The following is a 27,752-nucleotide window of genomic DNA, read 5'->3' as shown; positions in this document are numbered from 1 at the left end:
GAAGCCCTACTCTCCGGGCTCAGGCTAGCTAAGTCCCTTGGAGTAAGGAGTTTAACAATCTACAGCGATTCTCAGATCGTGGTAAGGCAAACCAATGGTGAATATGTCGCAAAAGATCCTAAATTGGCCCGATATCAGGAGATGGTTAGAGCAATCCTGGAAACCATCCCGGACTCGACCATCTTGCAGATAAACAGAGAAGAAAATGCGAAAGCAGACGAGCTGTCTAAGCTCATCCAGAATACTTCAGATTTAAGCAGCTCGGTTTACTTCGAGGAGCTCGGAGCCCCCAACACCGACCGGCAAGAAGTATTATGTGTTAGCAACCCGGAGAACTGGATGACGCCCTACATAGCCTACCTCAAGGACGGTACCCTTCCGGAAGATCAGAACAAAGCCCGGTACCTCAAGTATAAAGCTGCACGCTTCTTTCTAGAAGACAATCAATTATACCGGAGAACCTTCTCTGTACCAACTCTAAAGTGCGTTGATCCGGAGGAAGCGGATTACTGCCTCCAGGAGGTTCATGAAGGGATCTGCGGGGATCACCTAGCGGCTAAAGCTCTAGCCTACAAAGTCATCAGACAAGGCTACTACTGGCCAACAATCCACGCTGATTCAGTCGCCTATGTCAAAAAATGCAGTAAGTGCCAGAAGTTCAGCAACGTACCAAAACAGGGTTCGAGCCTCCCGGGATCCGTTCTCTCACCGATCCCATTCGCTGTCTGGGGAATTGACATCATGGGTCCTTTCTCTCAAGCAAAAGGGGATCTCCGTTATATCCTGGTAGTAATAGATTATATGACTAAGTGGTCGGAGGCCAAAGCTATGAGAACCATTAACCAGCAAGACTGCATCAAGTTTGTGGACATGATTGTAATGAGGTTCGGGATCCCGATGGTCTTAATCTCGGACAATGGTCCGCAGTTCGTGGGTTCATATTTTGAAACCTATCTGAAACAACTCGGGATTAGACACAAAAAAGCATCTGTTGCCCATCCACAAGGGAATGGACAAGTTGAGGTCACAAACAGAACTATACTCCGAGGCCTGGAAAAGAGACTGGAAGACTCTAAAAAGAACTGGCCGGATGAACTCCCGAAGGTTTTATGGTCATACAGAACTACCCCCGGACGGGAACCGGGGAGACTCCATTCAAGCTCGCCTACGGTACTGAAGCCCGATTACCGGTAGAGACCGGATCACCTTCTCATAGAGTGACCAACTTTGACGAGGTCTCCAATATAGAAGGCCTCAGGACCAACCTCGAACTCCTGGATGAGGTAAGAGATCGGGCCGTAGAAAAAATGGAAAGCTACAAGGAAAAAACAAAGCTTTACTTTGCGAAGAAAGCCAGAATACAGGAATATGTCGCAGGAGATCTAGTACTCCGGGACACTGAAGCCTCGGACCCAACTAACCAGGGAAAACTGCAGCCAAATTGGGAAGGCCCTTATATAGTCAAAGAAGTGATCCGTTCGGGAACTTACAAGCTAAGCTACCTCAGCGGAACCGAGGTCCCCAATACCTGGCATGGAACCCGCCTAAGGAAATTCTACCAATAAGGAAAAGGTGCACACCCTGGAAACACATCTACATCTATATCATGATATTTTGATGTAAGCACTGTCCTCATTCACCCCAGAATGTAATTTTTGCTCTCAATATGAATGAAAAACTCTACTTTAAGCATTCCATAGTTTGAATCAATTTCATTATGTCGCTTATTTATTTACCATCAGATTTAAAAAAAAAAAACAGCCTATGTGTACTTGGAAAATTTCTATCAAATGGAGATTTACCCCTGCCCGGGGTCCTATAAAAACTCAACCCATGAGTACTTATACAATTTCTCAAAGTTAAATATTTTTACCCCAACCCGGGGTCTGCAAAAACACAGCCCATGTGTACTTTGAATTTTTTTAACAAATGGAGATTTACCCCTGCCCGGGGTCCTATAAAAACTCAACCCATGAGTACTTATACAATTTCTCAAAGTTAAATATTTTTACCCCAACACGGGGTCTGCAAAAACACAGCCCATGTGTACTTTGAAATTTTTTATCAAATGGAGATTTACCCCTGCTCGGGGTCCTATAAAAACTCAACCCATGAGTACTTATACAATTTCTCAAAGTTAAATATTTTTACCCCAACCCGGGGTCTGCAAAAACACAGCTCATGTGTACTTTGAAATTTTTTATCAAATGGAGATTTACCCCTGCCCGGGGTCCTATAAAAACTCAACCCATGAGTACTTATAAAATTTCTCAAAGTCAAATATTTTTACCCCAACCCGGGATCCGCAGAAACACAGCCCATGTGTACTCCAAAAAATTTCCAAACAAATCAATAAGGAAAGAAAGAAAAGCACAATCATGTTAAACTACCCCGGGGAACCACACCTAGGGGGGCAAATCGAAATCATTCAGATTACAGACAAGTGAAAAAAGCCAAAAGGCTCAGTTTGAAATTGCTCAAACTAAAAATAAGGAAATAAAAATTACATGCCAAGACATGGCAGAATCTTTAAGCTTCAGCGGCAGAGTCGGCGGGAGGCGAAGGAGGCTGCTCCGGATTGCCCTCTGGCAGGGGAGGCTGCTCAGCAAGTGGCGACCCGGAGAAGAAGGGAACATTGCTAGACGTCCCAACACCAGACTCCATTGCCCGGACAGCTTCCTTTTCCTGCTCCAATCGGGTCTCCCCTTCTATATACTTCTCCAGGAAGACGTCTATTGTACCTTGAGGCTCCTCGCCGAGATACTTCGAAGCAACATTCCAGCAGATCTGGATCTTCTCCAGCGCTTTGTCATTCAGCTCTTCGAAATACGCGGGAGTCCCCCGGAACCCTGCCAGAACCTCCTCGGGGGTGGGCCGGGCGGCAAGATCATCTTTCAACTTCTGATTTTCAGCCCTCATCTCCCGGACAGAAGCCTCAGCCCGGTCCTGCCTCTCCCGGATCTCATCTATAATCTTCTTATGAGCAGCAGCCTCCCTTGCACTGGCCTCCTTCAACTCCTGAATCTTCCGGGTTAGCCGCTCGTATTCAACTTGGTAAACTTCGGCAGCATCAGCCTTCGCCTGAAGGCTCCGGGTTATACAAACTAGTCCAGCAACCCGGGAGTTAGCCTGAAAACATTATAGATCGTGATTAGGCAACACAAATACAAGAGCAAAGAAGAAGGCAAATAAGAAAAAGGCTTATAGCAGTGATATCCTCCTGAAGCCCGATCAGGAAGTCGTCGAGGGGCTCCTTCCTGTATTTCTTCCTCTCCGCCGTGCTGGCATAATTCTCAAACAACTCCCTCCGGCGAGCCTCCGGGGTAAAACTAGCAAGCAGGGCCTTCAGAGTCTCCGGAGTGTCCGGAGCCAGATCAATAGCAGCCTTCTTTGAAACCGGGCCCTCAGAAACATCGCCACTTTTATCCCCGGAACTCGCAGGGGCACCCTTCCTCTTTCGAGGTACTGGAACTCTTATCACATCCCCCTGATGCACGTCTTCGGACCGGGGCTCGTCGATCACGATTGTTGTCCTCCCCGGGCGAGACGGCGCCGCCTTCCGGGCCGCATCATCACCCTCTCCAACCTTCTTCTTCCCAACATCCACGCTAGTCATTCCCCCAATCCTTCGCAGCTTGGCCGACAGATCTTTAAGTTGGGCAGACATATTTGGGGGGTAGGGAATCAACTTCGGAATACCTGAAAAGGAAAACAACAAGATATCAGTCCCGGATACAAGCAATCAATAAAAGATACAACATCAAAATAAAGCAAAGGCAATAGACTTACATCTGGCAGCATGCATGTTCTCATTGCTAGTAAAATAGTCCCGGGTCCACTGCGTCCCAAGTGCCCCACAGAAGGCATAAACCATCGCGAGAGCTGCTTGCCCGAGCCGCTGGACCGGAAACCTATCTGTTTTAATCTCAAGTTTATGGAGTGGCATGAACTCCAGATCCCCACCCCGGACAAAAATAAACTCCCGGTGCCATCCCTTAAGCGACGTCAACATACTAACCGGGAGCACCATCTTATCAGAGGGATACCCACAATCCTCTATCCTAAACATGAACTCGTAAATCGGCCGAGCGGTGGATCTCTTAATTTTAAAAATATGATGAAAAAGTTTGAAGGTGGGGAGGTAATTTTTGGCATGACAGCAAGCTAAAAACCAGCTGATCCATTTCACCGAGTTCGGGGCTAGCTGAGTAAAAGGGATACCATAAACATCCCGGCATAGGGATTTGGTGAACTGATGTAATCCGAGGCGCATGCCCCGGAGATCCTCAAGTGGAATTCCAACCCATCCCCCCTCCGGTCGGTGGTATACCCTTTCATGCTCCTCAGGCCATCTCCACTAGTATGTGTCATCAAGGTTAAAGGCAAGCCTAAGGGCACCATCTACCTCGGCGTCTGTGTATTTCTCCTGAACCTCTCTATGAACTGCCCCACACTCATACCTAGTACCCGGGGCGGTGAAGAACTTCCTATCCATCTCATCCTCATTATAAGGCTTCCGGCCTCCCAAACCATCCGGGCCCCCATATGCCTCGGATAAATCTCTGTAATAAAAGCTCATGGGCTTGGGGTTCACTCGGCACTGGACAAAATATTCATCTACATCCTCCCACGACCCATCCGGATTCGATAAGGTACCCCCGAGACCTAATACTAGGGTCTGAGCTAAAACTTGTTGAGGCGGGTCAACCCGGGGAGGCATTTCTACCGAACTGCAGCTGGAAGAGGAAGAGGGGTAGAAGGAGTTAAGTTCACCTAACCCAACAGGACGCTCGGGATACCGATTCCTAAGAGTAGCAATACGCTTAAAACGACTACCTGGCATATACTACACGTGTCTATGCAAACGCACCCCGGAGTCAATGCCAAACCCGAACCCAACAACAAAACAAGACAAAAAACAGAACAAGTTTAGAAATAAATCATGTACGTATCTTACCCCAAAAACAAGATCTGCAGCATATACATACATATACAACAAAAAGCATATACCAAGAACACGCCCCGGGCTCTACAACTATTTACACTACAAAAACCCACTTATTCGCATACAATACAACCAAAATTCGTGTTAAATACGTAAATCAAACACAAAACCATTGCAAACGCCACGCAAAATCTACAAACTACAGAGATTAAGGGTCGAATGAACAAGACAGTCATGAAATTCGAACAAGGAATACGAAAGAGCGAAGCAAAACTCTCACAAAATGGTTACATGCATGGCGATAATGAATGGAAAAGAAGTAAAGGAGAGAGGTGAGAAATCAAGATGCTTACAAAGTAGCAGGAGAAGGAAATGTGGCTTCAACAGCGAATGCTCCAAAAATCTCTGTAAAATGCTCTTATCTCTCTATGCAGAAGTGTTTGTGTAAATGAAAAAAGAAAAGGAGAGGGTGGTATTTATAGAAGGAAGAAAGAAGATGTGAGTGGTTTTTGGGTTAAAGAAACCGTCGGGGCCACGTGGCACCAATTGATTGGCGACAAATTAATAACTGCAGCAGTTATTACCACTACCGCAATCATGTCACGGCGCGTCTTTTTAGGAAAAAAAGGGTAGGAAATTAAAAACTGTACACTCAAAAGATACGAATAAAACGTGTATATCTTTGACCCCGGCTAGAATCCCAACAGTCGTCTGACATCCCGGATTCTCAACAACAACTTTTCAGAGCCCCGGTCAAATTAAATGTCAGGAGTGTACTTTCCCACCAAACCGTGCCCAAAATTCAAATCCAAAATCAAATGACTAACCAAGTCAACCCCGGAGTCTCAGCCCAATTTGACCCCGGGGTTTGGGGGCAACAAATCAAAACCCCAAAATTTTCCAAAGTATTTCAAGGAATCCCACCTTGAACTAAAATCCAATGACTAACCAAGTCAACCCCGGAGTCTCAGCCCAATTTGACCCCGGGGTTAGGGGGCAACAAATCAAACCCCCAATATTTTCCAAAGTATTTCAAGGAATCCCACCTTGAACTAAAATCAAATGACTAACCAAGTTAACCCCGGAGTCTCAGCCCAATTTGACCCCGGGGTTAGGGGGCAACAAATCAAAACCCCAAAATTTTCCAAAGTATTTCAAGGAATCCCACCTTGAACTAAAATCCAATGACTAACCAAGTCAACCCCGGAGTCTCAGCCCAATTTGACCCCGGGGTTAGGGGGCAACAAATCAAACCCCCAAAATTTTCCAAAGTATTTCAAGGAATCCCACCTTGAACTAAAATCAAATGACTAACCAATTCAACCCCGGAGTCTCAGCCCAATTTGACCCCGGGGTTAGGGGGCAACAAATCAAACCCCCAAAATTTTCCAAAGTATTTCAAGGAATCCCACCTTGAACTAAAATCAAATGACTAACCAAGTTAACCCCGGAGTCTCATCCCCATTTGACCCCGGGTTAGGGGGCAGCGAATCAAACAACCCCCAAGCTTTGCAAAGGCGCCGCAACACAAAGGCAATTACTCTACTCCCCCATCCGGATAAACCCGCATAAGGGAGTGGGGGGCAAATGATAGCCCATAATAAGTCAGACCCAATTGGAGAGGCCCAGGGCCCAAACATAAGATCCCAGGACACGTGGTGGCATCACCACCGTCCAGGTTCCCGGGATCCAGAACGTTCCTACGGTCTGGATCTGATAGTACTCTGACGTATTCAGCATTGACCTTGAGGAGCCCAGGACACGTGGCAACATCACCACCGTCCAGGTACCCGGGATTAAGGACGTTCCTACGGTCCGAATCCGATAGTACTCTGACGTATCCCAGGCGTCCAGATACCCTACAGTCCAAAAGGTCAACCTACGGTCCAGATGAAAAGGGACAAACCCCTAAACCCTAGTAGGAGGCCTATAAAAAGTAGAACAGAAGGAAGGTTACAGGTAACAAGCTGATATACTCTCTCTCTCCCACATATACTTACATGCACACACGTACTCCACACAAACATATCTGCATAATCCCAACTTTGCCCTTCTTCTTCTCAAAACCCTTTCTCATCCTCACGCCGGAGGTGCCGCGGGGCCGCCCCCCCCGGTTCTGTTTTGTAGGTTCCCACCCTATAGCTACACCGCACACGGCCGTCGTCACAGCCTAAAAAGGAGTTTGAGTTCGGGCCCTACAAGGAGAAGGTCCCGGGGTGATCTGGGATTATCAACTATCATCCGCAACTTGAGCAACAAAAACGATTAAAACATAAATGAAAAAACGCAATATCAACACAACAATCTCCATTGGCTCAAACAATATGATGATTACTATTATAATACACTGAAACCATCTATTTTTTCATCTAGGCATTTCACCAAACATGTTGTGTGCACTATTGGTGCTGATGAAAAATTGTATTGTGGACGATGCTACTATTGACGCTGCTATTATGTCGTCTTCTTCCACATCCGCCCCTGTGAACACACATATATACACATTAGTCAGACAAAAGGGGGTTACCTCGGCCCTCGGGTGCAGGTCTTATCTCGGAGGAAGGAGGGAGGGAGGGAGAGAGAGAGAGAGAGAGAGAGGCGATTAAAAACAGAGAATCAATGAATATAGAAACTGAATCACAGGTGTTGGAGTGTAGGCGCAGGCACAGAGCAAGTTAAATAGAAATGAAAGATAGGGTTTTGAACTTTTGATTCATTGGGCTTTAAGATTGGGCTATGAATTGGACTTGAAATTTGGCCTATTTGATTTCTTTAAAAACTGAATGAGTTGATTTAGTTTTAACCATTGATTATATTGAATAAATGTTATTAGCTCAAATTGTTAAATCGGTGAGGGCATAAGATTATAAAAAGAGTTAAATTTGGGAAGCTGAATTATTTTAATTACACATAATTAGTAGATGTAATCTTAAAATAAATTAAAATTTTATTTAACTTTTGGAAAAGTATCAAATGAAATAAATTACCTTAAATTAATTAATATATATATTATTGATATAATCAAAGTTTCAGATCAAATTAATTTTATTTGGTTTTCCATTTTAACAGTCAGACATCAGTTTAACTAGTATAGCTAACTAGTGTTTTGTGTTAAATTGGTATTTTGATTTTTTAAAAAATGTTTTTCATTGATACAACCATATGGATGTCAATTGACATATATATTAGTGATATAACCAAAGTTTCATATCAAAATAATTTTGTTTGATTTTCCATTTTAAAAGTCAAACATCAGTTTGACCAGTACAACCATATCGTATTTAGTCCTGAATTAGTGTTTCGATTTTTTTTAAAAATAGTTTTCATCGATCTAACCGTATGGATGTCAATAGATATATATCAGTGATATAACCAAATATTCAGATCGAAATAACTTTATTTGTTTTATCATTTTAACAGTCAACCATCAGTTTGAGTAGTACATCTAACTAGTGTTTAGTCCTGAATTGATGTTTTGATTTTTTTAAAAATACTTTTCATTGATCCAACCATATGGATGAAAATAGATATATATTACTGATATAACCCAATTTTCAGATCAAAATAACTTTATTTGATTTGCCATTTTAACAGTCAAACATACACACAACTCAATAGTAAACCCTATTTTAGTGTATATTTGTTTATACATGTACGGCTAGGATTTGGTCCTGAAATGGTGTTTCGATTTTTAAAAAAAATTATTCATCGATCTAACCGTACGCATATCAATAGATATACATATTAATGATATAACCAAAGTTTCAGATTAAAATAATTTTATTTGGTTTATCATTTAAACAGTGAAACATCAGTTTGACTAGTACAACTACCTAGTGTTTGGTCTCGAATTGGTGTTTCGATTTTTTTTAAAAAAAGTATTCATCGATCCAACCGTACAGATATCAATAGATATACATATTAATGATATAACCAAAATTTCATATCAAAATAATTTTATCTGGTTTGCCATTTTAAAAGTCAAAAATTAAATTGACTAGTACAACTAACTAGTGTTTAGTACTGAATTGGTGTTTCGATTTTTTCTAAAATATTTTTCATCGGTCCAGCCGTATTTCGATTTTTTTAAAAATATTTTTCATCGATCCAATCGTACGAATATTAATAGATATATATTAGTGATACAATAAAAATTTCATATGAAATCAATTTTATTTGGTTTCCCATTTAAAAGTCAAGCATGAGTTTGACCAGTACAACTACTTAGTGTTTAATCCTGAATCGGTGTTTCGATTTTTTTTAAAAAATATTTTTGATCGATCCAACCGTATGGATATCTGTAGATATATATATTAGGCATGTAACCAAAGTTTCTAATCAAAATAATTTTATTTAATTTGTCATTTTTACAGTCAAACATCAGTTTGACTAGTACAACTAACTAGTGTTTAATCCTGAATTGATGTTTCAATTTTTTTAAAAATATTTTCAGCGATCCAACCGTATGGATGTCTATATATATATATATATATATTAGTGATATAACCAAAGTTTCGGATCAAAATAATTTATTTAGATTTTAATTTTAAAAGTCAGGCATTAGTTTGACCAATACAGCTAATTAGTGTTTAGTCCTAAATTGGTGTTTCGATTTTTTTTAAAAATATTTTTCATCGATCTAACCGTATGGATATTAATAGATATATATATTAGTGATATAACCAAATTTTCAAATTAAAATAATTTTATTTGGTTTTCCATTTTAACAGTCAAACATCGGTTTGACTAATACAACTAACTAGTATTTAGTCCTGAATTGGTGTTTCGATTTTTTTAAAAATAATTTTCATCGATCCAACCGTATGGATTTCAATAGATATATATATTAGTGATATAACCAAATTTTCAAATAAAAATAATTTTATTTGGTTTTCCATTTTAACAATCAAACATCGGTTTGACTAATACAACTAACTAGTGTTTAGTCCTGAATTGGTGTTTCGATTTTTTTAAAAATAATTTTCATCGATCCAACCGTATGGATTTCAATAGATATATATATTAGTGATATAACCAAAGTTTCATATCAATATAAATTTATTTCGTTTGCCATTTTAACAGTCAATCATGAGTTTGACTAGTACAACTAACTAATTCATAGTCCTAAATTTGTGTTTCGATTTTTTTAAAAATGTTTTTTATTGATCCAACTGTATGGATGTCAATAGATATATTTTAATGATATAAACCAAAGTTTCATATCAATATAATTTTATTTGGTTTTTCAGTTTAACAGTCAAGTATGAGTTTGACCAATACAACTAAATAGTGTTTAGTTCTGAATTTGTGTTTCGCTTTTTTAAAAATATTTTTCATTGATCCAACCGTATGCATGTTAATAGATATATATTAGATATATAACCACAGTTTCATATCAATATAATTTATTTGACTTGCCGGTTTAACAGTAAAACATGAGTTTGACTTATACAACTAACTAGTGTTTAGTTCTGAATTTGTGGTTCAATTTTTTTTAATTATATAATGTGAATTAGGTACATAATTTTAATTATATGCAATATGCATCCCTTAGATTTTAATATCCTTACAATAACCCCCCTTCAACCGATTTTTGTTAATTTTGACCGCTAAATAACGATTATGTAAAAATATAGTTAATTTTTTTATAGTGCGATTATCTATATAAAATTTTTATAATGTGCATAATAATTATAAATATATCAAAAAATAATATTTAACTTGAATATTTTAAAGATGAAATAATTAAATAGAAAAACTAAAAAAAATTATTATTATTTTTAAAAAAGGTTTAAATCGATTTAACACTTGATTCAATTTTTTTTTAAATTATTATATTTTTTTGTATCTTTTTCAATATTTTAAATTTATTAATATTTTATTTTAATATTTTCTATGTGTTATTTCTGTTTTATCCCTAGTCAACTGAAACTTAACGGTCAAAATTGACAGAAAATTGGTTAAGGGGTGGTTATTGTAATAGTATAGAAATATAAGGAATGCATATTGCATATAATTAAAGTTCTTAACCCAATTTGCACTAAGCTAAAACCGAAAGCATGCAAAGTTAAAATAACTATATATATATATTAGTGATATAACCAAAATTTTATATCAAAACTATAACCCGTAACTACATATTTAATCTAACAATCTACATTTTGTAGCGACTTAAGAATTTTTTTATTATCGGCTTACTAATATTTTTCTCCAAAAATTATAATGACTGTAATTTAAATTATAGACTTTATAATATAAAATTCAACATACTATTATCATACACACACACATATATATATTATAAATATATATATATATATATATATATATATATATTGTATCAAATATATTTGTACATGAAATGAATATTATAAATGCATATTTTTCCTAATAAAGCTAAAATTAAAATAATTACTATAAGTTTTTAAGTTTTAAAAATAAAATCAACCGAAAACGATCGCATTTATATTAATTGACAATGGTCATTTTTTGTATTTCACTAAATTCAACTGAATTCAGTGCAAAAGAAATTTTCCCATTTTGCTCAAAATTTGAAAAAAAAGAGAGGGAAATTTCCCGCCAAATCCAAAATTAATTTTTGATCGATTGCGGTCGAATTTAGTATATGAAAAAATATTTATGGAGGGAAAATTCCCGCTCTTTTTTCCCACGTTATTTATTTAACTCCTAAATACGACCGTTTTAATTTCGACCATTTTTTTTCGACCGCTGCAAGTTGAATTTATTTGTAAATACGACCGATTAAATACGACCGTTTGAATTCGACCGAGCCCAGTCGAATTTAGCCGTGTCCAAAGGTTTCGACCGCCGGCGGTCGAATTATGGCGCAGTCGAATTTAAATAAGTTGTATTTAATCATGTTTTCTTGTAGTGATCAAAATGAAGAAGCAAGAGCTGTTACAGTTTTGGCACTCGAAGAGGCTAGTGTAGGTTTATTTGACAGCGAGGAGCCCTGCGCAATATGCGGCAAATTGTTCAAGATGCAAAGATGGAATGATCCTCTAATAATTATTCGAATCGGCTGACTTGGTGAAAATTTGCTTTAATTCAGAAAAAAGTATCTTGTTATGTTACCCCTAGTTGGGGACATGTGGTTTCTTCTATTGTTCTTGATCCATGGTTATACAAAGGACTCTTGTCCTCTTAAAAAAAGCTGTAGTACTAATAAAAAAAGTTACTTATAGAGTATCTTAGTAATTATTTGGCCAAAATATTATCTCTCCGGTTTATGGAAAACTCTTCCCTAAAGATGCACATTCAACCCCCAACAATAATTCTATATTTGTCAACAAAGGGTTGATATGGAGTTCTTGCATGCAATGGAGGAGATCAAGGGTTTGGCCCATAGGGGTGTGTGAGTTTACATAACAAAAAAGAAAAGAATTCTATATTCTATAACAATAGAAATTCTCAACAACTCAAAGTTAAGGATTTTAGAACAAATGATAACCTTTTTTTATTAACCTCCCCTTATTGTAGGAAGGATAAAACTTTGACTAGTTGAGAATTTCTATTGTTGTAGATTATAGAATTCTTTTTTTTGTTAAGTGAACTCACACACTTCTATGGGCCGAACCCTTGACCTCCTCCAAAAAAGGCAAGAGCTCCACCACTTATCAACCCTTTGTTGGCAAATATAGAATTCTTCTTAGGGGTTGAATGTGCATTTTAGGGAAGAGTTTTTCCATAGGCAAGAGAGGTAATATTTTGGTCAAATAATTACTGAGATACTCTATGAGTAACTTTTTTTTATTAGTACTAGCTTTTTTTAAGAGAACAAGAGTCCCGGGTATAATCATGGATCAAGAACAAGAGAAGAAACAACATGTCCCCAACTAGGGGTAACATAACAATATACCTTTTATGTGAATTAAAGCAAATTTTCGCCAAGCCAGCCAATTCTGATATTCATTAGAGGATCATGCCATCTTTGCAGCTTGAAGAATTTTCCACAACATGTGCAGGGGCTCCTCACTGTCGAATACACTTACACTAGCCTCTTTGAGTGCCAAAACTGTGACAGCTCTTGCTTCTTCATTTTGATACTTATCAGCAAAGTGTGAATTCCACTTTTCATTCTTTTTTGGCCTTCCACATATCAATTATCTTTAATTCATATGCCAAAGCCCAGTCTCCGTGAACCCCATTAACAAGATCAATGGCTTCACTGCACTCTGATTCAATTATAATTCTATTATGTACTCCCCAAGCAAGATGCATACCATATAGGATTGCCTACAGTTCAGCAACAATTGGAGTTGTAAATCCAGGGATTCCTTAACAACTATCAACATTTCCCCCATACTCATTTCGCATAACAGCACTGAAGTTCAGAAAATGATTATATATGCCCTACTATTTAGACCCCCACAATGTAGAATGGATAAAACCCAGGCCCATATCACCATATTCAATTTAAAATTACAATACTCAATCTTTTTAAGCCCATTTGACAATACATTTTAGCCTAATTTTATTTTTTTTGAAATGTAAAACCTAAATTACTACCTAAAATTAGAAAAAAAATTGTTGCTATATGATTTCTAAATTCTAATATTTGATTTTCAATCAGGGTAGGTGTTATACACATTTAAAATTAATTAAAAACTCCATGAATTTTTTGTCACTAGTAATGAATTGAATTGAATGTGTTAAATTTCCTATAGTAATCTGTAAAATTTCATGATGAAAGAAGTTTTTAAAAAATATTAAAAATAAAACTTTAATCGTTTCGTACAAATATATATTAATTTATAACACTTCGATTTTAAGAATATAGTGTCCTAATTAATCAAAAAATTACCGTGTACACATATAATTAAATATATCTTCATGAGTTATTTATTTGTACTCCCTCCTAAATTTACCCGGCCACAAATATAATTTTTACATTCATAATTTGTAAGCACACTGGTTCACATTAATAATTCATTAATTTTGACTTGTTGCAACATGATAAAGAGTTTTGGCTGTGGTAGATGTGCTGTTAAAAATTTTCAAATAGATAGGTTTAGCTAGAGAGTAGAGAACTTATACTACTTGAATTACTTTTAATCGAGGGGTTCATATTTGTATATAAATTGTAGAATTATATAAGTAAAAACTTGCATATACCTTTCACTTATTGAAAATTGTAGTATATATGTTGGAAAGGAAATTACCTGCAACAGGGTATAAAAAAAATCATTTACTAAAAGAACTTTTTATAATATGGTCCCTCTATTCATAACCAATTAATTAATATGATTTCAATGTCATCTTTGCATACGACATCTTCTTCAATTCAATGTAATCACTATGCTCCTCAACTTCGACACCGATATAATGTGACATTTTTTTGGAGATCACTATCTCAAATTGCTTTGCCATCTGCATCTTGAACTTATTTATATTTGCGATACTCATCCCCGTAACAAATAAATTGTCTAAATAAACCCCGACTACGAGAGCTTCATTTCCTTCCCTCCTTGTATACACTCCATATTCGTAAGGGCACTTAACGAATCCCAGATCTTCTAAGCACCTACACAGTTTCGCATACCACGCATGGGGTGCCTACTTTAACCCATACAACTCCTTTATAAGTTGATACACTAACTCTTCTTCTCCTTCTTTAACACAAATCCCTCATGCTGAGTGACATATACGGTTTGGTGTAGCTCCCCATTCAGAAACGCTGATTTTACATCTAGGTGATGAATTCCTCTACCCCCCTTTTTTTGGCAGCCAAAGCTAGCAATAACCTCACTGTCTCCAATATTCTTATTACTGGAGCGAGGACTCCCTCATAGTCAATTTCTTGCTTTTGTACATATCCCTTTGCAACTAATTGTTCCTTATACTTGACTATCTTTTCTTCTGCATCTCGTTTCAACTTGTAAACCCATTTTAAACCAATAGCTCTCTGCCCAGTTGGTAATTCGACCAACTTCCAGGTCTTGTTCCGCTCAATAGCCTCTATTTTACTCTGCATAGCCCGTTTCCATTCTTTCTCAACTGCTGCTTCACAATAGATATTCGGTTCATCAATACCAAGCAACAACAACTCGTCCTCTAACTCGATTTCTTCTGTTTCATTATATATATATATCACTGAGAAAATGGAACTTTTGTACTTCATCACTGCTACTAGACGAAACTGTTTGAGAACTGCTGGCAGAAGATACTGTTTGAGGACTAGACAAACACTGAACTCTGGCTAGATTGTGACTTCCTAGTGCTATCAAGTCAAGATGTCCCATATACAGAAGTGACATATCTGTATACAAATAACATTTAACATTACTTTTTTTAATTCTAACTGATTTAGGACATAAAGATCTGCCTATATTATAATCGGTATGGGATCTGCAAGCATGGAAGAGTATGCCGGTTTGACAATTTAGAGTAGAAGTAGAACAAGAAATTTAAAAGATTTGAGATTAAAATGAATAATATCTTAATGACGTCATTACAAGAAACTGAATAATAGACATCACCCTTTTAATATCAATGGAAAAAGCTGTTAGAAAATTAGGATTTTAGAGCTTAATTTAATTATGTTCTTGATGTTAATCCTAAAATCTAATGATTGGAAATTGTTCAATGATATTTGAACTTAAATTTTCATGTATGGTTTTAAGAATTTTCTTAATGAAATCCATATGAAATGAGAGTTGAAAGTAGCTTGGAAAAGCTTGGAAAAATTTGAGAATGTTTGTCCCACATTGAAATAAATAAAGGAGGGTGTGTGCTTTATATGGTATTACCCACATGAGTAGTATACAACTACTAAGGTGTGTGATGGTCCATTGTGTTGTTGTGTGCTTCACGCGCACACACACACACACACGCGCGCGCCCCGCCCCGCCACGCCACGCCACGCACCGCACCGCACCGCACCGGACCGGACCGGGTCGGGTCGAAGGGCGATTTGGGCGAATGTCTCGGCGTCTCGCGTACGCGAGGCGACCTGGGCGAGGATTTTATTTATTTGAGAATTATTATAATTCGAATTTATTTATCGGTGATTGGAATATTGGGCTGGGTACTGAAATAGGCTAAGTCCTGCAAATAATCTGATCTGTAACAAGTTCTGAAATAAGAATCAGAACTTAAGAACTGATGAATAAAATCAGAACTTAACAAGTTCTGATATCAGAATCAGAACTTAAGAACTGATGAATAAAATCAGAACTTAACAAGTTCTGATATCAGAATCAGAACTTAAGTACTGATGAGTCAAATCAGAACTTAACTTAAGTTCTGATTATAATGTGGGTGTTTAATGTGAAAAGCTGTTACAAATAATTTAAATTCAAAAGCTGTTCAGTTTTGATTTTTTCATTAATGAATTCAAAATCTGATCAGTTTTTATTTTTCATTAATGGAGCAGTTTAATTCAGACATTAAGTGTGTGGACAGTTTCATTTTTCCTCTCCTATAAATAGAGGCTAAACTGAATGAATATGCAGACATAACACACACTACATTCTCTTCTCTTCTCTTCAACCTCTCTGCATTTCTCTCCCACAAGTCCTGAAGTGCTGATATTTTCCGGCGACTGAGGTGCTGGTCGAAGTGGAGCTTTTGTTGCTGCTGTTAACATTAACTCCGAGCTGTTTTATCCTGGTGGAGATATTGCGCACATCCCAAACGCAGCAGGTAGGGGGCAATAATCTCTTCAAGAGCAGCCAGGACTTCGAGCAAGGCCTGGTGACTCAGCTGTGATCATTTTCTTGGCATTTTGTATCTGTAAACCTTTGTATCAGTCACGGTTGAAAGCTATGGTTTCGGGTACATCTTACTTTCTCTCTTCGTTATTTCAGTTACTGATTTTGTTTACCTGCATGTTTTGTTTTGTTAACTGTGGTCTTGGCCTAAACTTGTTAAATTCTTTATACACTTGCCTCTATGTTGCTATACTTGTTAGTGAGATATCCAACATTCTTGAAGAGATTAGCAGTTATTTAGAATTTAACATAATGGTTAACGAAAGTGAGGTTATCGTTGGTGGTGGTAGCAGTTCGGGTGCAACTGCTGGGGCCATTGATTGGACCACCTATAGTTTCCCACAAGCTGTTGAACTAACCGGTTTACCGGAGAAATTCAACGGTGGCATTGGCTTTTCTCGCTGGCAGAAAAGGATGAAGTTGTGGTTGACTATAAAGGGTCTGTGGCCGGTTGTGGAATATGAGAAACCAGTAGTGGATCAAGAGAAGGCTGAAACAGTTAAGGCTTTTGCGAAGTGGGCTGAGAAGGATGGAGTGGCTAGGGCGGCCATTCTGGCGGCACTAACAAACACTTTGTTTGATGTCTATTCTTCTGATGCCTACTCTGCAAAACTCTTATGGGAGAAGCTGGACCAGACACATAATACTGACTCACAAGGTCTAGAAAAGTATTCTGTGCCAAGGTTCCTCGAGTTCAAGCTGGTGGACAATAAGTCCATGACTGAGCAGGTGCATGAGTTCGAGATGATAGTGCATGCTTTGAAGGAGTCTGGAATGAATCTCCCGGAGAAGTTCAAGGTGATGAGTGTGATTGAAAAACTCTCGAAGTCTTGGGAAGAGTTCTCTCTCTCCCTGAAAAGACAGAAAGGAGAGATCACCTGGACCAACCTTATGCTGGACATCTCTGTGCAAGAACAACACAAGTCTAAACAGGGACATGCGATGCCAACTGAACACGGTACCTCGAAGGTAAACATAGCAACTGTAGGACAAAAGAGGAAGGCTTTTGCTAAGAAAGCTAATAGTAATAAACCTAAGAATGACAAGGACAAGGCCAAGAAACCCAAGGCAAACAAACCATGCTGGTCTTGTGGGCAGGTTGGGCACTGGAGTAAGGACTGCCCTACGAAGAAAGCGAAGAAAACCGAGGTAGCGCAAGCGAATGTTGTGCTTGGAACCGCAAGTGGGCCTGTAGTGAACATGGTTGTTGGTGAGGCTACGGCTTCTGAAACCAACGTTGACCGGTATGTATCCTACAACCCTGTGATATTTTCTACCTATCTGTCAAATGAATGGTTGATAGATACTGGAGCTAATGTACATATTTGTGCTGATATTAGTTTATTTGTATCTTATCAACAGAGTCATAGCTTGACTGTGAAGATGGGGAATGCTAGTGCTGCTCAAGTACATGGAGTTGGAAACGTGGATCTGAAGTTCCCTTCAGGACGTATTCTATCTCTGACGAGAGTGCATCATGTTCCCGACATGCGTAGAAATATAATAAGTGGAAGCTGTTTAGTTTCTAGTGGTTTTGAAATTTCGTTCAAGTGTAATAAAGTAGTTCTTATTCACACTGGTACATTCTTTGGCAAGGGTTACTTGTCAAATGGTTTATTTGTTATTAATGCGGATCCCGTTTTGGGAAATTTGATTAATAATGTTATTCCTACTGTTAATTGTATTGAATCCTCAAATATATGGCATGCTAGACTAGGTCATTTAAACTTTGGTGCTCTTAAGAACATGATGAACTTAGAGTTGATTCCAAAATATACCATAGAAAAGAATTCTAAATGTCAAGTATGTGTGTCTGCTAAACAGATAAGGAAACCTTTTCATAACGTTGTTAGGGATTCAGACTTGTTGGATTTAGTACACACTGATATTTGTGAATTTGGTGGTGTGTTGACCAAGGACCAGTTTAGATACTTCATTACTTTTATAGATGATAGTAGTAGATACTGTTATGTTTATTTACTTAGACATAAGGATGAAGCACTTACTAAATTCATTATATATAAAACTGAAGTAGAAAAACAAACTAGTAAGCTACTTAAAAGATTGAGATCTGATAGAGGTGGTGAGTATACGAGTAATGCTTTTAATGAATTTTGTGCAAACAATGGTATAGTTCATGAAGTTACTCCACCATACACACCTGAGTCTAATGGGGTTGCTGAGCGAAAGAACAGAACATTTAAAGATATGATTAATAGTATGCTTATTAACTCTGGGTTGCCTAAATACATGTGGGGAGAGGCTCTAAATACGGCTTGCCATATTTTGAATAGAGTCCCTCTGAAACACATGGATAAAACACCCTTGGAGTTATGGAAAGGCAGGATGACTAGTCTTAAGTATCTTCGTGTGTGGGGGTGCCTTGCTAAGGTGCTTGTACCTGAACACAAGAGAAAGAAACTAGGTCCAAAGACTGTTGACTGTATCTTTCTGGGCTATCTTGAAACCACTACAGCTATGAGATTTTTAGTGTTAAAATCTGACATAGATGGTATAGTGGCAAACACGATAGTTGAATTTCGAGATGCGACATTCTTTGAGGATGTCTACCCTATGAAGACTGGAATACCTGAAACGACTTCTGAGGAAGATCTTACACACACATCAAGTTCTATTCCTGATCATGTGGAAAAGATGACAAATGTGGGGGCGGAACCTAGTAGTAGCTCTATTCCTAAGGAATTAGAGGAACCAAGGAGGAGTAAGCGTGCAAAGGTAGTCAAGGATTTTGGAGGTGATTTCATCACTTACAATATCGAGGACGAACCTTTAACTTTCCGGCAAGCTATGGATTCTTCTGAGTCAAGGCACTGGAAGGGCGCTGTCAAGAGTGAAATTGACTCTATTATTTCCAATGGAACATGGGAGTTGGTTGATCTCCCTCCTGGGTGTTCTACTATTGGGTGCAAATGGGTCTTTAAAAGGAAGTTGAACCCTGACGGCTCAATAGATAAGTACAAAGCTAGACTGGTAGCTAAGGGTTTTAAGCAAAAGGAAGGAATTGATTATTTTGATACATACTCTCCGGTTGCAAGAATGGTAACAATCCGAATGCTTATAGCATTGGCTTCAGTCCATGGTCTTATCATCCATCAGATGGATGTAAAGACGGCTTTTCTTCATGGTGAACTTGAAGAAGAGATTTATATGGATCAGCCTGATGGATTTGTTGCAACAGGCAATGAAAGGAAAGTATGTAAGTTGATCAAGTCCATCTATGGCTTGAAACAAGCTCCCAGAGATTGGCATAAAAAGTTTGATGAAACTATATTGCCTTTCAGTTATAAGATTAATGAAAGTGATAAGTGTGTCTACACTAAAGTTAAAGGTAATGAGTGTGTTATTTTGTGCCTATATGTGGATGACATTTTACTGTTTGGAACCAATATTGAGATTATTAACGAGACTAAAGAATTCTTGAAAAGGCATTTTGAAATGAAGGATATGGGTGAGGCAAGTGTGATTCTTGGAATCAAATTGATTCAGTCCACTGAAGGAATAACCTTGACTCAATCTCATTATATAGAGAAATCTATACTTGAGAAATATGGTTATTCACAGTGTAGAATCGCTAGTACACCTTATGATTCGAAAGTTGCCCTTGTCAAGAATACTTCAGGAGTGCCTGTTTCTCAGTTAAGGTATTCTCAGATTATTGGGAGCTTGCAGTATCTTGCTAACTGTACTAGACCAGATATTTCATATTCTGTGTCTAAATTGGCGAGATATACAAGCTGTCCAAACAGAACTCATTGGGATGCTCTTGATAGAGTACTTAGATATCTAAAAGGCACAATGTACCTTAGTTTACACTACAGGAGATTTCCTGGTGTGCTTGAAGGGTACAGTGATGCAAGTTGGATAGCTAAGAAGTCTGGTTCCAATGGAGTGACTGGATACGTGTTCACCTTGGCTGGTGGAGCAATATCCTGGAAGTCAAGCAGACAGACTATTGTTACTCGGTCTACTTTTGAGGCTGAGTTGTGTGCACTTGATGCCACAGGGACGGAGGCTGAATGGTTACACGGACTTTTTTCTGCAATACCTGTAGTAAGCAGACCGCTTCCTGCTATTGCTATTCACTGTGATAGTCGAACAACTATCGACAAGATTAGCAGTAAAAAGCATAATGCTAAAACTAAGAGACACATCCAAGTTAGACTCAAGTCTATAAGGGGTTTAGTGACTGATAGGATCATAGCTATAGAGTTCATAGGAACTCAGAATAATATAGCTGATCCTCTTACTAAAGGACTGGAACCTGCAGTGGTCCTTAAGTCAAGGTTGGGGATGGGACTGTCAACCCATCATAATTCATCAACAGTGGGAACCCAATACACATGAGAGGAGATCCCTCGAAGTGTATTCAATGGGTAATAACAAGCTGTAAGGATGAGTTGGTAGTACCTTTGCTACATAGATGATACTATAGTATCTGAGACTATCCCCTGTAAACCTAGAAGGTACTGACACTGCCAGAAAAGCAAGAGTGGTAAAACTCTGAATGGGATCAAGTCATTTGACGAGATAGAGGCAGTATATCTCTAGAGATGCCCAGCTAAGCGAATGTAATTGTGTGGTCGCAATTAGAGGATTGGGTTAATCCTTGAAGCATTCGACGAACAGGATCGAGACATGACCATTAATGTCTCAAAGCCGTAGATTGGCACCATAACCTTTGACTTGTCGTCGTCTATGGAATATGGTTATACTAAACGGATTAAGATTCAAGGTGAAACATTCCATCTAAGTCCGATAGCCATTGAAGTAGAGGAATTAGGAGGGTTCAAACCTGGAAGGGTACCGACTCTGAAAAAACAAGTCATGATGGGAAATTGATCACATTTCTGTATGGATTTGTGGGGGATTGTTAGAAAATTAGGATTTTAGAGCTTAATTTAATTATGTTCTTGATGTTAATCCTAAAATCTAATGATTGGAAATTGTTCAAAGATATTTGAACTTAAATTTTCATGTATGGTTTTAAGAATTTTCTTAATGAAATCCATATGAAATGAGAGTTGAAAGTAGCTTGGAAAAGCTTGGAAAAATTTGAGAATGTTTGTCCCACATTGAAATAAATAAAGGAGGGTGTGTGCACACACACGCGCGCGCCCCGCCCCGCCACGCCACGCCACGCACCGCACCGCACCGGACCGGACCGGGTCGGGTCGAAGGGCGATTTGGGCGAATGTCTCGGCGTCTCGCGTACGCGAGGCGACCTGGGCGAGGATTTTATTTATTTGAGAATTATTGTAATTCGAATTTATTTATCGGTGATTGGAATATTGGGCTGGGTACTGAAATAGGCTAAGTCCTGCAAATAATCTGATCTGTAACAAGTTCTGAAATAAGAATCAGAACTTAAGAACTGATGAATAAAATCAGAACTTAACAAGTTCTGATATCAGAATCAGAACTTAAGAACTGATGAATAAAATCAGAACTTAACAAGTTCTGATATCAGAATCAGAACTTAAGTACTGATGAGTCAAATCAGAACTTAACTTAAGTTCTGATTATAATGTGGGTGTTTAATGTGAAAAGCTGTTACAAATAATTTAAATTCAAAAGCTGTTCAGTTTTGATTTTTTCATTAATGAATTCAAAATCTGATCAGTTTTTATTTTTCATTAATGGAGCAGTTTAATTCAGACATTAAGTGTGTGGACAGTTTCATTTTTCCTCTCCTATAAATAGAGGCTAAACTGAATGAATATGCAGACATAACACACACTACATTCTCTTCTCTTCTCTTCAACCTCTCTGCATTTCTCTCCCACAAGTCCTGAAGTGCTGATATTTTCCGGCGACTGAGGTGCTGGTCGAAGTGGAGCTTTTGTTGCTGCTGTTAACATTAACTCCGAGCTGTTTTATCCTGGTGGAGATATTGCGCACATCCCAAACGCAGCAGGTAGGGGGCAATAATCTCTTCAAGAGCAGCCAGGACTTCGAGCAAGGCCTGGTGACTCAGCTGTGATCATTTTCTTGACATTTTGTATCTGTAAACCTTTGTATCAGTGACGGTTGAAAGCTATGGTTTCGGGTACATCTTACTTTCTCTCTTCGTTATTTCAGTTACTGATTTTGTTTACCTGCATGTTTTGTTTTGTTAACTGTGGTCTTGGCCTAAACTTGTTAAATTCTTTATACACTTGCCTCTATGTTGCTATACTTGTTAGTGAGATATCCAACAAAAGCCAACGATGTTAAAAAAAGTTTAATATAGCTTGGTATTAAACGTTGTTTAAGAGTTTGTAGACATCGTCGATCTAATGTAACAGTTGTCTAATGTCATTTTTTAAAAGAAGAACAAGTTGAGTTTATTTTTGGTAAAGCAGTGAAGAATTCAAAGAAGGTGGAATATGTATGGCTAAAGAAGTCAGTTTTTTACTTGATAGATTACGTGAAATTTTACCATTTTCGCTAGTCTCGATGTTATGCACATCAAGAAAAATGTGTAGTAATCTAATTGGTATCCTACTAAATATGCGGTATAAATTCAGAGATAGTAGGCATCTCGTGGGGATATGATGGAGATAGTAGCTCTAGAAGTAGGAGAAAGGAAAACCTACTAGCCTCTAACCCTCATACTATATTCAAAGGCTCAAAAGAAGAAAGTATTGTCGTGATTATTACACATGAAACATCCTTTTGGACATGCATCGAAAAATTAAGAACCGTATGTCGATCCGTGATATGAAGATGTACGGTTTAAAGTACCATGACTGCCACATCATCGTCCAAATTTTGCTTATTGTTGCCATAGTCTTAATATGCAATAGTTTCATATTCTTATGGTCCTTCTAAATAACTCTGAAATTTATCCTTATATTTTGTAAGTCTATTTATCTATTACTTGTAAATACTTCTTCTTTCATATAATAAAAAACGTGTTTTTATATTTAATATTTGTATTTTCTTAGTATGCAAAAGAAATATATTGAAACACATTACTAAGGAAATATATGTCCGGTGGATGATGGGTGAACACCATTTATTGACTACTGAGGAAATATATGTACTGTGGATGATAGGTGAACACAATTCATTATATTTTTAAGAATTTTTATCATGATACGGCCCCTTCTCAATCAGATTATGAAATAAGATTTTATATTTTTTGCAGAAATATATATGTGCAGGTTCATAATGAAATAATGAAAAATATTAAAGGTGTGTTTCTACGATAAGACGGTTTAATGGAATATCATCAATTTATGTTCTAACATACAAAGGGTATGTACTTAATTATAACAAGCGAGAAATTTTAAATGTAAAACGGTATTTTTGTTTTATTATAAAAATTATTAGATATAGATTTGCTTAACACTTGGTAATTAAGGAAAGCAGAAAGAAATGTTTAATAAGTTATAAGGTGTATAATCCCGAATTCAAGTATTAAAGTGATCGAGAATCCGATTTTACGGAGTTCCATCATTGGTTACTAAGTAACTCGAGTTAATATTAATTACACATTAATACTAAATCATTGAGTGACTCGTACATTTTTTTTAGGATTTTAATTTGTCCGAAAAGACTCCTTGTATAAGATAATGATATATCTATAGTTGTTAATATTTATTTTCAAATATTCAGTTTCAATATTTTGAATTTTTCTCTTGGTCAAGAACTTGTTTTTCGAATATTTTAGTGTTGCTTACTACTATTTCTTTTAGAAGAGAATAAAGGGCGAATTTTTAGTTGTTTATACACACATTTTGTCAATGTTTTTGTTTGATTTCTTTTATATATTTATGTCATTTTCGAATTATTAAATTTTTGTATTATATTATTTTTTTATTTATTTTCGAGGGTGTAAATAATTTATTTATTAGCCATAAAATTTTTCTATGCAATTATATTATAAGAGAGAGTGCTTGGCAAGTTAATATTTAGTTAATATTTTATTTCCAATTATTATTAATTATTAGTGTAGATAATTGTAGAGTTTGATAGATAACTCTAGAATCTACTAACTACACTATGGTTAATTTGTTTTTTTATCCTAACCTTAGTTAAGGAAGTTTATAAATGAGATCATCTTTCCATAATCAAACCCATTACTAAGAAAATCCCCAAACAAAATATTAGATTTAGAAAATGAGATTTTGGGTTAAAAGAGATCAAGAGGATCAAAATCAATCAAGGTTTGGGTATAATCCAAGAGAGAGAGGTGATTCTATGAAGCTCATTAAATATTCAATCATATATTAAGGTAATTACTAGTACCCTTTTTATTTGTCTTTTATTTGTGGTTTTTAGATTAATATGTATGATTCCTTGATTATTATTTTAGGGAATAATTAATGCTATGAGTAATTGGGGCAAGTATATGTATTAGGAATATAAGAATCTATGTTTTTTTAATGGTTTCGTATAGCTAATTAGTTGATTAATTAAATTTTTTTATTCTACTTGATGCTAATTAGTGCTTGATTGTAATAATAAAATTTATAATTAGGTTTTGGATGGTTTGGCCCAATTAGGGTCCAACCCATTTCATTGCAAAATTGAGCTTAATAAGAATTTGGAAGAGGGAGTAATAAAATTTTGGATGGATTCATTAAGGAATTAGTATATTTTGAGAGAGAAAAGAAGAATGAATTATTGGGAAGAATGAATTGATTGTGTATTGTGTGATATTTGTGTGTATTGTGAAGGAAGTTAGGAGGGGGAGATGCGGAACCACCACATCTTGGTGTTGGTATAGGTGTCGGTGGGTACGAATTATATTGTTGTAAGAACTCGTCTTTCTTGTAATAAAGCAACTAGCTATTTATTTATCCTGTTTATTTGATAATCGTGCAACATGATTTAAGACTCCATATAGGTCAAATTACCATCCGAGAATGCATTATGCATTAGATAGATGTAAACACTTATATATGCACGAGATGAAATGATATCAATGGATGTTGTAGTCGAAACTTAATTGCATTTCTTTCAAATAGACCCAAAATGGTACTCATTTAAGACAGAATGTCCAAAATGACACAGTGTAGAAATAAGGCCCTGAAGATCTTTTGAAGAAGTCCTAAGACACTTGATACAATACAAAAATACATATTACGAACTTGTTGTGTAAAAAACATACCACTACAAGAAAAAACGGCTTTTTCCTACCAGCATTTTGGTGGGAAATGGTCTGTTTCTGGTAGGAACAGGGGGCAATTCTTACCAAAACGTTTGGTGGGATTTGTGTTGGAAACGTGAATGGACTCACTATAATAATTAAAACACTTGTTGCTATCACTACAACAAAATAGGCCAATTACGACGGTCAACTTACGACGGAAAAAAATATGCGCCCAACTTACGACGGAAAAAAGTAAAACGTCGTAATTATTTATAACGAAACCCAAAATCGTCGTAAGTTTAGTATTTTATTAATAAAATTATGCACGATACGATTAAATAAAAATAAAAATTATTTGAAGTTGCGACGATTTAAACATTTCGTCGTAAGTTATTTATTTTTATTAAAATTTACGACGGAAATTAAAATTCGTCGTAAGTTATCAAAGAGGGAAATTTAACTTTTTCCCCAATTTTTTGGTGGGAAAATAAAAATCATTTGAAATTTCGACGGTTTGAACATTTCGTCGTAAGTTAAATATTTTTATTAAAATTTTAATTTGAAATTAAACAAAAAATATATTTCATCTAAATTTACGATCAAATATTTTTGACAAAAAATATTTGAACATCTAATTTACGACGGAAATTAAAATTCGTCGTAAGTTATTAAAGAGAGAAATTTAACCTTTTCCCCAAAATTTTGGCGGTAAATTTGACTTTTCTCAATTTTTTGTAGATAATAAATTAGCACATGTTTTTTTATAATTTCAATTTTTTAAAAATATTATTTCATGATCCAACCATATTTATGTCATCATTTATTTGTTTGGATGACATTTCAAGAATTTCAGAAAAAAAATTTACATATTTTGATAAAATAATTTAATATGAAACATTGATTATCACTAATATATAGATATTGTCATCCATTCGGTTGGATCGATGATTTTTTTTTAATTATCAAAACACAAATTCAGAACTAATTACCAGTTAGTTGTACTAGTCGAACTCATGCTTGACTTTTAAAATGACAAATCAAATAAAATTATTTTGATATGAAATTTTGGTTATATCGCTAATATATATATCTATTGACATCTATACGGTTGGATTGTTGAAAAATAATTTTTAAAATAATCGAAACACCAAGTCAGGATTAAACACTAGTAGGTGTACTAGTCAAACTGATCTTTGACTGTTAAAATGACAAACCAAATAAAATTATTTTGATATGAAATTTTGGTTATATAACTAATATATATATTTATTGAAATCCATATGGTTGGATCGTTGAAAAATATTTTTAAAATAATCGAAACACCAATTTACGATTAAACACTAGTTAGTTATACTAGTCAAACTGATGCTTTACTGTTAAAATGACAAATCAAATAAAATTATTTTGATATGAAATTTTGGTTATATCACTAATATATATATATATATATATACATCTATACAGTTGGATCGTTGAAAAATATTTTTAAAATAATCGAAATACCAATTCACGATTAACACTAGTTAGGTGTACCAGTCAAATTGATGCTTGATTGTTAAAATGACAAATCAAATAATATTGTCTTACTATGAAATTTTGGTTATTTCACTAATATATATATATATATATTACTAATATATATATATAAATAATCTTGGTGACATTATCTTTATAATGATATTTATTTTCAATATTATTATAATAATATTTGGTTGACTTCCTTCATCCAAATCGCTTCCCCCAATTTATTCCCCTTTTAATTTTACTTCCCTGTTCAATAAAACATAAACCTAATTGGCCGGTTTTTCCTCATCTCGCCGCGTCTTCCTCAGCTCTCTTTAACCTCTGCTTCAACTCATCAGACCCCAAACCAATACAACTTTAGCATAATCCAACTAAAAATCGCAACATCGCTGTTAAACCTTCCCCTCTAATAAAAGTCTTCTTCTCCGGGGATTCTGATACGGTTGATGAG

At 36.5% G+C, this 27,752-nt stretch overlaps 1 protein-coding gene across 1 annotated transcript; it reads left to right on the top strand.

Annotated features, from left to right (window-relative positions):
• The first annotated feature begins 17,414 nt into the window (after positions 1–17,414).
• LOC141716626 (uncharacterized) lies at positions 17,415–18,330 on the top strand. The gene is made up of 2 exons (XM_074518818.1): positions 17,415–17,921; positions 18,040–18,330. Exons 1-2 carry the CDS (start codon positions 17,422–17,424, stop codon positions 18,050–18,052), a joined length of 513 nt encoding a protein of 170 aa, XP_074374919.1. The 5' UTR covers positions 17,415–17,421; the 3' UTR covers positions 18,053–18,330.
• Positions 18,331–27,752: the final 9,422 nt, after the last annotated feature.

Source organism: Apium graveolens, chromosome 4, assembly GCF_009905375.1.
Source record: "Apium graveolens cultivar Ventura chromosome 4, ASM990537v1, whole genome shotgun sequence".
NCBI lineage: Eukaryota > Viridiplantae > Streptophyta > Magnoliopsida > Apiales > Apiaceae > Apium > Apium graveolens.
This window is presented reverse-complemented; position numbering and strand designations above follow the sequence as displayed.

Bases quoted from the DNA above. Each gene is read 5' to 3' on its own strand.
- LOC141716626 (XM_074518818.1), top strand. From the start codon at position 17,422: ATGATAGTGCATGCTTTGAAGGAGTCTGGAATGAATCTCCCGGAGAAG.